We start from the raw sequence: 13,030 nt of genomic DNA, 5'->3' as shown, positions 1-13,030 counted from the left end.
TCAAAAAAGAAACTTCACAAAATGTAATTTGAAAATAATGAATAATTTTTCTCTGATGATACATCTATGTATCCGAAATGGGATCCCTATCTTTCGACTCTAGAAAAACGTTAGCAAAACCCACTCAAACCCATCCATTCCTCGTGCAAATGACGTTAGTGCCAAATCAGGTTTCGCACGTGCAGTCGATCACATGATCTTCGCATCGAAGTTTTCTTCATAAGCACGTGTTTGCATTGGCCTCAAGAATTGAAAAAACACTTTTAAACCACAGTTCTAACGGTACTTGAAATGCCACGATTGTCAAATGTGCAACGTGAACGTGCCGTTGGCATGTTGCAAGCGGGAAGATCAGTTATTGACGTCGCAAGAGCAATGGGATGCAGCCGTCGTACTGTGTATGACTTGCGAGGTCGTCTACAACAAACTGGCACCACTTCTGATAGCCCAAGGTCGGGTCGTCCACGTGTGACGTCACGAGCAGAAGACCGTCAAATCGTCCTTCGTCACCTACGTGACAGATTTCTGCCGGCTACACGAACCAGGGCTGAGATGTTTAGAGGTCGACTGTCCTCACAGACCATTCGAAATCGGTTGCGGGCTGCCAAACTCCATTCTCGACGTCCATATCGTGGGCCAATATTGACGCCGTTTCATCAACGTCAACGTCTGCTATGGGCCCAACGTCACCTCCGATGGACCCAGAAGCGGAAGTTGCATGGTGTGGGGTGCTTTCTGTTGGAACAACCGTTCCCGACTTCTGGTCATCCGTGGAAACCTCACAGCTGCTTACCGCGACCAGGTGCTCACCCCCTGAACTCGTTCCTTTCATGGCGGCTCATGGCCCAGGTCTACAGTTCCAGCATGATAATGCTCGGCCGCATACCGCGATGTTGACACGAAATTTCCTTCAAAACGCTGGAATCAACGTCATGGACTGGTCATCGAGGTCCCCTGACCTTAATCCAATAGAGCACGTTTGGGATGCACTTGGGAGAAGGCTTCGTGGTCTTAGGAACCAACCTCAGAATTTGCAGGAACTTGGCGCTGCCTTGCAAGAGCAATGGCGCAGAATCCCCAACCACGTGTTCACAAGCATCAGGCTGTCGATGAGGAGACGGTGTTTGGCAGTGGTGAATGCGCGGGGCGGCCATACACGATATTGAACTGAGAAATTTCGCATTTTTATTCTTGTGACTTGACATTCTGTATACCCATGTTTTGGAACGGCGGTGTAGCCTAATGGAACGGATTATGGCACTGTCAGTGTATCGAGTACATCACACAGATCTCAGCAATGAAATAATAACAATTTAACCATCTTACCATCTCTTGTTCTTTTATAGTGCCCTGAAGAAAGAAAGTTTCTTTTTTGACTCAGTATATATGTTCGTGCCTTTACATATTAATTTATGCCTATTTTATATAATGTTACGAAAATAATTTTTTTGATGTTTTTTCTGAACACTCATGTTTCATGACGATTTCACTTGCTACCCTGTGTATAATTATGTCAGTTTCATGATGACTTCACCAGCTAATCTGTGTTCTAATATGTCCCCCCATATAGGTGGAATATTGCTGAGTGCGACGTAAAACTAAACTCAGTCACACACTCTAATATGTCAGTTTCATGGCGAGTTCACTCGCTACTTTGTTTTCTAATATGTCAGTTTCATGACGAGGTCCCCCGTTACTCTGTGTTCTAATTTGTCAGTTTCATGACGAGGTCCCCCGTTACTCGGTGTTCTAATATGCCAGTTTCATGACGTGTTTCCCCGCTACTCTGTGTTCTAATATGTCAGGTTCATGACGAGTTCCCCCGCTACTCTGTGTTCTAATATGTCAGTTTCATGACGCGTTCCCACACTTATCTGTGTTCTAATATGTCAGTTCCATGGCGAGTTCACTTGCTACTCTGTATTCTAATATGTCAGTTTCATGACGAGTTCATTTGCTACTCTGTGTTCTAATATGTCAGGTTCATGACGAGTTCCCCCGCTACTCTGTGTTCTAATATGTCAGTTTCATGACGAGTTCCCCCGCTACTCTGTGTTCTAATATGTCAGTTTCATGACGCGTTCCCACACTAATCTGTGTTCTAATATGTCAGTTCCATGGCGAGTTCACTTGCTACTCTGTATTCTAATATGTCAGTTTCATGACGAGGTCCCCGTTACTCGGTGTTCTAATATGCCAGTTTCATGACGTGTTTCCCCGCTACTCTGTGTTCTAATATGTCAGGTTCATGACGAGTTCCCCCGCTACTCTGTGTTCTAATATGTCAGTTTCATGACGCGTTCCCACACTTATCTGTGTTCTAATATGTCAGTTCCATGGCGAGTTCACTTGCTACTCTGTATTCTAATATGTCAGTTTCATGACGAGTTCATTTGCTACTCTGTGTTCTAATATGTCAGGTTCATGACGAGTTCCCCCGCTACTCTGTGTTCTAATATGTCAGTTTCATGACGAGTTCCCCCGCTACTCTGTGTTCTAATATGTCAGTTTCATGACGCGTTCCCACACTAATCTGTGTTCTAATATGTCAGTTCCATGGCGAGTTCACTTGCTACTCTGTATTCTAATATGTCAGTTTCATGACGAGTTCATTTGCTACTCTGTGTTCTAATATGTCAGTTTCATGACGAGCTCCCCCGCTACTCTGTGTTCTAATATGTCAGTTTCATGCCGAGTTCCCCCGCTACTCTGTGTTCTAATATGTCAGGTTCATGACGAGTTCCCCCGCTACTCTGTGTTCTAATATGTCAGTTTCATGACGCGTTCCCGCACTTATCTGTGTTCTAATATGTCAGTTCCATGGCGAGTTCACTTGCTACTCTGTATTCTAATATGTCAGTTTCATGACGAGTTCATTTGCTACTCTGTGTTCTAATATGTCAGGTTCATGACGAGTTCCCCCGCTACTCTGTGTTCTAATATGTCAGGTTCATGACGAGTTCCCCCGTTACTCTGTGTTCTAATATGTCAGTTTCATGACGCGTTCCCACACTAATCTGTGTTCTAATATGTCAGTTCCATGGCGAGTTCACTTGCTACTCTGTATTCTAATATGTCAGTTTCATGACGAGTTCATTTGCTACTCTGTGTTCTAATATGTCAGTTTCATGACGAGCTCCCCCGCTACTGTGTGTTCTAATATGTCAGTTTCATGCCGAGTTCCCCCGCCACTCTGTGTTCTAATATGTCAGTTCCATGACGAGTTCCCCCGCTACTGTGTGTTCTAATATGTCAGTTTCATGACGATTTCACTTGTTACCCTGTGTATAATTATGTCAGTTTCATAACGAGTTCACTTGCTACTCTGTGTTCTAATATGTCAGTTTCATGACGAGTTCACTCGTTACTCTGTGTTCTAATATGTCAGTTTCATGACGAGTTCCCCCGCTACTCTGTGTTCTAGAATGTCAGTTTCATGACGAGTTCCCCCGCTACTGTGTGTCCTAATATGTCAGTTTCATGACGAGTGCACATGCTACTCTGCGTACAAACATGTCAGTTTCATGACGATTTCACTTGTTACCCTGTGTATAATTATGTCAGTTTCATAACGAGTTCACTTGCTACTCTGTGTTCTAATATGTCAGTTTCATGACGAGTTCACTCGTAACTCTGTGTTCTAATATGTCAGTTTCATGACGAGTTCCCACACTACTCTGTGTTGTAATATGTCAGTTTCATGACAAGTTCCCCCGCTACTCTGTGTTCAAATATGTCAGGTTAATGATGAGTTCCCCCGCTACTCTGTGTTCTAATATGTCAGTTCCATGACGAGTTCCCCCGCTACTCTGTGTTCAAATATGTCAGGTTAATGATGAGTTCCCCCGCTACTCTGTGTTCTAATATGTCAGTTTCATGACGAGTGCACATGCTACTCTGTGTACAAACATGTCAGTTTCATAACGAGTTCACTTGCTACTCTGTGTTCTGATATGTCAGTTGCATGGCGAGTTCACCCTCTACTCTGTGTACTAACATGTCAGCTTCATGCCGAGTTCACTTGCTACTCTGTGTTCTAATATGTCAGTTTCATGACGAGTTCATTTGCTACTCTGTGTTCTAGAATGTCAGTTTCATGACGAGTTCCCCCGCTACTGTGTGTTCTAATATGTCAGTTTCATGACGAGTTCCCCCGCTACTCTGTGTTCTAATATGTCAGTTTCATAGCGAGTTGACCTGCTACCCTATGTATAATTATGTCAGTTTCATGACGAGTTCACTTGTTACTCTATGTACTATTATGTCAGTTTCATGGCGCATTGACCTGCTACTCGGTGTGCTCATATATATACCTGCTATATTATATATTAATTACCGGCTCTGTTAACACAATGTGTGTCGTTTCGCCCCAATGAGTCCACTAAATATGCTTTCAAAACCCCAGCTCTCATGTAAACCCACAAAGGGGACTTGTATGGCACAGTCATCTCACTTTCAACTGAGAACTTTTTTCACCCCTGAGGTACGTCAGGATTCGTTGTTCGAATATCAGATCCACTTGAACTATAATTTGGGATGTCAACGAATGATAAGTATGTATTTAACAAAAATGGTTATGTCTACAATTTTCATAACACTATGTTTCCTTTATAAAATTAAAACTCTTCCCTACTGAAAACAATGTTCTAAGAGGGAAAAGAAAAAACCCACAACGTATCGTAAGGGTACGGAGTAATTCACTTCTAATTTGTTACGCAATGCCCTATGCTGTTTTTGTTATGGTGTTGCTTGGTTTCTCTCGGCCACATCCCCTTTTATATCTTGCAGCTGCTATTTTCTTTCATGAATGTAAAGAGCTCACCTTTTTATTCTTACGACAACGCACGCTAAGGGACCCTTGAAGATCCGGGTTAGAATTGGTCTTCAGCAACCCTTAAAGCAACTAACGGTGGTTAGGCTCGCTGACTTAGTTGATACAAGTTCTGGCGTAGATTGATGCTCATGATGACAATCACTGGATTTTCTTATTCAGACTGTATGATGTACAGACTAGCGTCATTTTTGTTTTGTTTGTTTTTTGTCATTTTATCAACATGCTCATTTGCCAAATAAATATCACTCACTTGCCCGCCTACCTTCAAAGGATAATTCGTCCCAATCATATTAAGTGTAATACTTTCCAAAACATTTGAACCAACATGCAAATGAACAGAAGTGGGGACCTACCATCAGAGAGTAATGATCTGAGAATGAGCAAAGGTTTCAGCATGGTGGTACCCAAGGCTCCAGAAACTCCCCAAGTTCCAAAAGAATTTAACCCTTTTGGAAAACCTCTTTGTTCAACGATCTGTGATCATGAACGAGCCCTGAGTTGACGTCTGTAAGCCACAGACTATAAACAGCAGTCAAAGCAGTGGAAACAGTTAAGGTCACTTCCGAGGAAGGCAAAGGAATATTTCAGCTCGGATTCTGGGATTTCAAATGAATCCTACTGGCGGACAACCTACCTCAAGGTTGGACGATTAATGGCCAACCTGATGCTAATCCCCTTTGACAACTGCGTGAGAAGTTCAGATCCGAACTCACTAAATGAAGGTGGTTCCATCAAGAAAAGCACCTTTATCACACCAACAGCAGAAGCCTTTTTCATCAGGAGGATCAAGTGTTCATGGGAAGGGATTACATTGAAAAATACTTAATACCAATATTCTCCATCAATGACACCCATTATAGTTCCACTCAAAACGTTTCAGCCACCTCGAATGCATATCATCCATAACAAATCATCTGATGCACTCATGATACTGAGGATTTGTTGGTACAGCAGATCAAAGATGGATTGTCTTAGTTTCTCTGTCTACTCTCTGTTCTACTATTTGAACAATAGCCAAATGAAGACGGGTTTTTTCGAACTAGTCAGAAACCTTTTACTTTATAAGAATTGTACCGCCATCTGTACACGAGCCAGTTGTCTGTACAATTAGCTAGGTTCTTGTGTGTTTACCTTAACAGCCATCACAACTATGAGAACCCGTGAAGGTCCGGGTTAGATTTGATTTTCAGAAATCCATGCTTGTCGTAAGAGGTGCCTAACGGGATCGGGTGGTCAGGCTCGCTGACTTGGTTGACACATGTCATCGTATCCCAATTACGTAGATTGATGCTCATGTTGGTGATCACTGGGTTGTCTGGTCCAGACTCGATTATTTGCAGACAGCCGCCATACAGCTGGAATATTGCTGAGTGCGGCGTTTAACTAAAAACTAACCAATCACAACTATATGAGATCAGCTTGTAAATGTTGCGACGCCGAAGACCCGGGTTGATTCTCAATATGGATACAATGTGTGAAGCCTGTTTCTGGTGCCCCCGCCGTGATATCGCTGGAATATTGCTAAAAGCGGCGTAAAACTAATTCGGGACATTTTACCAAACGCCCGAACAGCAATGTAAAATTTGATTTTGATTTGATGTAAAGGCGAAATTAATGTCTGTCCTTTATGAAAAAGGAACATATCCTTTCGGCAATGCAAATGTATATTCGAAAAAGTCGTACGAGGAGATTATGTAACTAATGAAAGTAACGTAAATCTTTCCTTCGTACATTCCAATTGTTTTCTTTTCTATGGGAGTCATGTTGGATAACCTGCTCACGGTCCTTTTTAATTTGAATGAAATATGTTTGAATATATGACAAAATACTGTTTTGTTCCTTTCATAAAAAAACACCTTACAATTTGTTTGAGACACAATTACTTTGATGAAAAGGCCATTCAAGCAAGCTGTAAGCATCACAGCTAAAACACTCTAGGAAATGCTGAAAGATCAGTTCTGGCTCCGCGTAATAATTACGAATAATGAGGTATGAGAATAGTCTGTTCATTTCTGCCAAGAAAACTAGTATGCATACACTACGAAGCCCAGGTACAGGAGTGCTTAAAATGTCACGCTAACCTTTATATGGTATCATAATGTGTGTTTTTTTGTCCAGAATTTGAATGATAATTCATCCGGGAATGTTATATGATCTCAAGTCCCAGTCATGAATGACCTCAGAAAAGGAACGAATAATCCTCATGGATCACTGCTTCGTCATCGCCACTGGCAGTGTATGGAAATTCCACTTCGTGGAGAGCTATGATTAATGTATTTCTGGATAACTGTGTCCTCATTGATAGAAGAATATTTACACTGTACCCTAATCACCCCTTTATCAAAGCTGTTTAATATCGTTTAACGCCGGTTCTGTTTTTGAGACGACCCCTTTTGGTTCATTTGTCCCGGGGAACTTGTTTGATAGGCTTTTAAGCGCTTGCGCTGTTCTGAGATACACAACCTAACTGAATTAAAACCTGGTTTCGCTGTATATATCTCTATTATTACAGACATTTTGCAACAGAGGAAAGCCTTCACTCTCTCTGGCGTTCACACAATTTTAACTTGCACCGTTCAAAGCGTTCATCACACATATAAGTCAAGATTGAAAAGACCAATGCAAAATTACGAATGTTATTGCATGATTCGCAAACGTTTGCTAAGTACATTAGTACTTTAAATGGGGAACGCAATAGCGCAGTGGTAAGGCGTCTGCCTATCACGCCGAAGGCCCGGGTTCTATCCCGGTGGAGGCACCTAGGTTCGGGTCCCGATGTGGGCACATTTGAGTAGTATCCTTGGACAAGATACTGTGATCCACCTAGTCTCAGTTCACTCACCTATAAAATGGGTACCCGTGAGGATGTGATGGCAATGTGAGTGCTTAGTTCATTGCGCCTAACAGGAAGCATGGCTGTATGATCCCCAGGGAGTATAAAAAGTTGAAAAGTATCGGAAAGTGTCCTATGATACTAAACGTAATTGTTCAAAAAGTAACTGAAATGGACCTAATATCGCACGGGGACGGACAAAAAACATAATATGGGTGTGTTGTGGATGTATATCAAATTTACACGCTGACTGTCAAAGATGCCAGTTTGGTGAAGATGGCGGGGCGTTATTTCTGGATATTCGTCTTGAGATGGATGAAAACTGGAAATGGAAATACATTAACTGTGATTAACTGAAGGTAGTCCAATTTCGCACATGAATGTACTAAAACCCGTTTGGTAGAGGTATCAATGTGCACTGGGGGAAATCAACTCGTTTGGTGGAGGTACGAATGTGCCCAAGTGAATTCAACTCGATTGTTAGAGCTACGAATGTGCCCAAGTGAATTCAACTCGATTGTTAGAGCTACCAATGTGCCCTAGAGAATTCAACTAGCTTGTTAGAGCTACCAATGTGACTAAGTGAATTCAACTCGTTTGTTAGAGCTACCAATGTGCCCTAGTTAGAAATTCAAATTCAACTCTGTTAATTCAACTCGCTTGTTAGAGCTACCAATGTGCCCAAGTGAATTCAACTCGCTTTGTACCAATGTGTTAGAGCTACCAATGTGCCCAAGTGAATTCAACTCGCTTGTTAGAGCTACCAATGTGCCCAAGTGAGTGAATTCAACTCGCTTGTTAGAGCTAATTCAACTCGCTTGTTAGAGCTACCAATGTGCCAACTCGTGAGCTTCCCAACTCGATTGTTAGAGCTACCAATGTGCCCAAGTGAATTCAACTCGCTTGTTAGAGCTACCAATGTGCCCTAGTGAATTCAACTCGCTTGTTAGAGCTACCAATGTGCCCTACCCCAAGTGCCCAAGTGAATTCAACTCGCTTGTTAGAGCTACCAATGTGCCCAAGTGAATTCAACTCGCTTGTTAGAGCTACCAATGTGCCCAAGTGAATTCAACTCGCTTGTTAGAGCTACCAATGTGCCCAAGTGAATTCAACTCGCTTGTTAGAGCTACCAATGTTCCAAAGTGAAATCAACTCGCTTGGCAGAGGTACCATTGTGTACTGGGGAAATCAACTCGCTTGGCAGAGGTACGATTGTGTACTGGGGAAATCAACTCGCTTGGCAGAGGTACCATTGTGTACTGGGGAAATCAACTCGCTTGGCAGAAATACCATTGTGTACTGGGGAAATCAACTCGCTTGGCAGAAATACCATTGTGTACTGGGCAAATCAACTCCTGCGGCGTAAAACAACAGACACACAAGTAAACACTCGCATACGTAGTAACGTAATGCGACGAAACATATGCTTATTGCATACACAGTGGATGATACATATTGAATATGTTTTCAGTGAAAAGAGAAACAACATATATGTGTAACCAGAATTTATACATTGCTAACATAGAGGCCTGCATGCTGTCATTAACGTAAGAGTACAAGCATACTGTTCATGTGCATACTATCCAGGAACATATAGATGAGATGTCCTTAAAATTAGGCACTTATGTGTTTGCATTTAAAGCATTACGTTTCAGCAGTGGTAGTTCTTCATGAAATAGTCCATTGAGATAAAGTTGCAAATAAGCTGAGACTAAATCATCCTTGTGGACACGCCCTCGCTAATGAACAGAACAGTCACTCAGCTCACTTTTACACTCTGCACTTTTAACATGTTCCTACAGAGATAAATTAGCTAGAAAGTCTTATATACTCCCCATCAAATGCTTAGACTCACCAGTGTAAATGTAGCCACTTACATCAGTCAAAAGTTCTGAACAAGATTTTGTAAAATAATCCATACAGCGTACATGAGCTGTTTATACATGAACTAGTGTATTGTAAAACAAATTCGTGACGTTAAAAGGTTATTGTCATGTGTTCAATAAATGATGACACTCGGTGAAAAATGGCGATTTTTTTTATCAAAACTTTACACCAAAACGCAGCTGTTCACATGCACGATATTGTCATGCTTTTCAGCAATTTGATACATGATCCTCGTGCAATTAATCTGCATAAGGTTTGCAGATGTTTTCCCCAAGTTAGTGGAGAAATCCATCTTCGTTGTAACCATATGTACATACATAACTTATAGTGATTGATTTACGCGAGTCTAAACTTTTGATGGGTAGTATATGTCCAATTCTTTTGGTTTGATTGACCATTCATGCCTAATATATGGTCTTGAAAGGAAATATAGCTGAATAATTTGGCTTTGTCATTTTATTCTTGATCATGATAATGAAGTGTATTTTCAATTTGCCATGTCAAATGTCATCATAAACAAAAGAATACTGTTAAGCATGATAGAAAAACCGTACTTTTCTCTGTTTCTCTGTCCTCTTGTACTGGGAACTGAGATACATCATTGTACAAAGTAACACGAATATGTGGTCAAGAAATCTTAGGTTTCCTGTTTTGCTTCCAAGTCCACTGTTGTAGTGGAGAACTGTGGCATTTCTCCAAGACAAGAGCAGATTTATCTTTAGTAACACCAACACAATTTCCGTGAGACCGGAGCAGCACGTGACCTGCCAGACTGACCACTTCCCACTCCTGGTTCCCTCTCTGACCGTGACAGTTCCGCATCACAACGTTATCTCCATATCCTGAATCTAAACATCTTCCTCCAGTTCTAATCTCATGATGCTCTGTGAAATCCCATAATTGATTGCCTTGACCATGACAAGAATACAGCAAAACATTGACTGAATCCCCATTCTTTCTGCCCCCCGAGTCCAGGCAATGGTTAGAAACCTCCACATTTCGTATTGGCCCTGTGTAAATACCGTTCCCTGGGATGAATTGATCTGGATAAACATGTGTCAAATAAAACTCAAATGGATGGCATTTCAGTGAATCTCTGAGAGCTATCCTATCCGAAATGTCACCATAATCCGCAATGCTACCGTCGTAATTGTCAGTAAAGTGTTTGTACTTGTCCAACCACACGTTGGACACACGAGCGATGTTTCTTTTGAACCTGATGTCACTTTCTTTTGATGGGCGATGAGGATGGTACATGTGCGCTACATTTGAACAGGGAATGATCTCCAGTCCACCTCCACATAGCCACGTCTTGATAGATAACTCGGTATTCTCCCCGCCCCAGATTTCCAAACCAGGATCAAACATTCCAAGTTTCTTGAACCAACTCCTGCTGACGGCAATGACACATCCAACCATGGCTGGAGACCGAACTGGGTCAGTCTCCCGTGTTCTCTTCTTCCACTCCTCTTCTGACATGGAGGACCAGGTGAAGAAAAGATTGGGGAAGGTGAGAACGGGTATTCCAATATTCTTTCGCTGTTCCCATTTGTGGATTTTTAAGCTTTCAGAATCTAACCAGTGAAGGTTAGGGGTAGTTATTATACTCTGATTTTCGGCGATCCTTGTCACCAGTGGTTCCAGCCAGCCAGGAAAACATTCACAATGTGCGTCCATGAACACTGCAACAGGAGCCGTAGACTGTTCAAATCCCATCATCCGCGCTCTTATCAAACCCTGTCTAGACTCAGCTCGCAGTATCTGCACTTTGCTGAATCGGGAAATATACTTTTCCAACGGATCCTTCAGAACCTCGTCTGTAGATGCATCGTCCACTAAGATGATCTCCTTGATAAGATGAGGTGGAGTGTTGTCCATGATGCTGTGGATAGTCCGTAACACGACTGACCAGTGCTCGTTGTGGAAGATGATGATCACACTGGTTTCAGGGAGGTTGAGGTCTGTGTACAGCGAGTGACATCCCTTAAGACGGATATCAGGCAGAGATCTCTGGAGAGGTATGAGACTGCTGATATAACTGGAGTACTCCCTCTGCTCCAAACTCCTCTGGAACTTCTCAGCCTCTTCTTTGGGAAGTTTCGTCACATTTAACGTCAATCCTGTACCATTGACTCCTGGATCCGTCAGGTCCATTTGGGCAAACACGAGTTTCACATTGGGATCGTCGGGGTTGTGAAGACGTAACAAGGGACCTGGCAATTCCCGAGACAACTCATTGTGGTTCGTCCATATACTGTACTTCAGAGCGACTACGACGCTTACTAATAAACAAATAAGGACTAATCGTCGTTTCCTTTGCCATCTGCATGGTGAGGCCATGGTGTATTACTTCACGGGAGTCATGAATGCTCAACAGCTCGATCTGAAGTGTCCCAGCTAAGCACATCACAGCGTTTCGCTCTGTTTAATATTCGTGGACAGCCTTTCTATATATTGTTCACCCTTAGATATGATAACGTAAAAACATTGCGAATATTTTCACCAAAAGTATACATCTTGCTATCTCTTCCAGTAAGTATTGTTATCGTTAAGGTAATCAGTTTGCTTGTATTGGATGTGTTTGTTGAGTGTTCCCAACCGTGGGGCGTGATGAGCTCAGAAAAGAGGAAATATTTGTATTTCAATATCAGACAAATTTGACACGTTGACTAGTCACGGGACATTCCACGGATGCATTGTGGGGCTTTGTACATTGGCTCAGTCAGCGAACATTGCCGTGTCGCTAGGCTGTCAGCTTTCACCATTTCTATTTTCATTCTTTGTCAATGACATTGTGATTTTTTAGGAGCTGACAACCAAAGATGTCCTGAGGATGTTTTGCTTGAGCTCTTTATCCTCCTATTTTCTGATGATTTAAATAGATTGACATAGACTCTTTGAATTCAAATAAAGTCAGTTTCAAATTTAGTAGCTATTTGATGTTAAAATATTTGCAAGGCACGGCATATACCATAAAACTAAGTTAGGTAAATTCCGAGAATCTCTGGAAAGACATGGTGTAGGTATGTACAGATTTTAATAATTTTCGATTTACCTGTTCAGATGAGCCCGAATGACCATATAAAATTGAAGACAAATTAAACCCTCTAGTAAAGAAGTATGCATTTAATCTTATGTCGTTAAATGTGGGACAGAAGCGCATCGTCAGTGTGATGCCCGCAGTTACATTCAGGACTATCAGAAATAGGTCTGGATAAACTTATCTCCATTTAGATCGCCACACCAACGCCAGAGTCAGGAGTGAACTATCTGACAAAATCTTGATCCATAGAAAAGATTAAAGTAGATTTAATTGGTGTTGTGTTCTCTTAGTTTGTTTTTTAATTCCCCGAGAGTATTTGCGTTTACGATAATTTCAATGAATAACAATTGAGAGTAAATACATGTATATCCAAAAGTAACGTAATATTTTTTCGCAAAGCATGTAGACTCCGAAAATAAGAAAAAAATGCATT

At 41.8% G+C, this 13,030-nt stretch overlaps 1 protein-coding gene across 1 annotated transcript; it reads right to left on the bottom strand.

The window, feature by feature from the left end:
- Positions 1 to 10,181: 10,181 nt before the first annotated feature.
- Positions 10,182 to 11,708, bottom strand: LOC124287108 (polypeptide N-acetylgalactosaminyltransferase 5-like). Its single transcript, XM_046723586.1, has one exon. It carries the CDS (start codon positions 11,706 to 11,708, stop codon positions 10,182 to 10,184), a length of 1,527 nt encoding a protein of 508 aa, XP_046579542.1.
- Positions 11,709 to 13,030: the final 1,322 nt, after the last annotated feature.

The sequence above is a fragment of the Haliotis rubra genome, unplaced genomic scaffold, assembly GCF_003918875.1.
Source record: "Haliotis rubra isolate DU_JTF1 unplaced genomic scaffold, ASM391887v1 Scf4, whole genome shotgun sequence".
Classification (NCBI taxonomy): Eukaryota; Metazoa; Mollusca; class Gastropoda; order Lepetellida; family Haliotidae; genus Haliotis; species Haliotis rubra.
The sequence above is the reverse complement of the archived record's forward strand: the minus strand, read 5'-3'. Positions and strand labels throughout refer to the sequence as shown.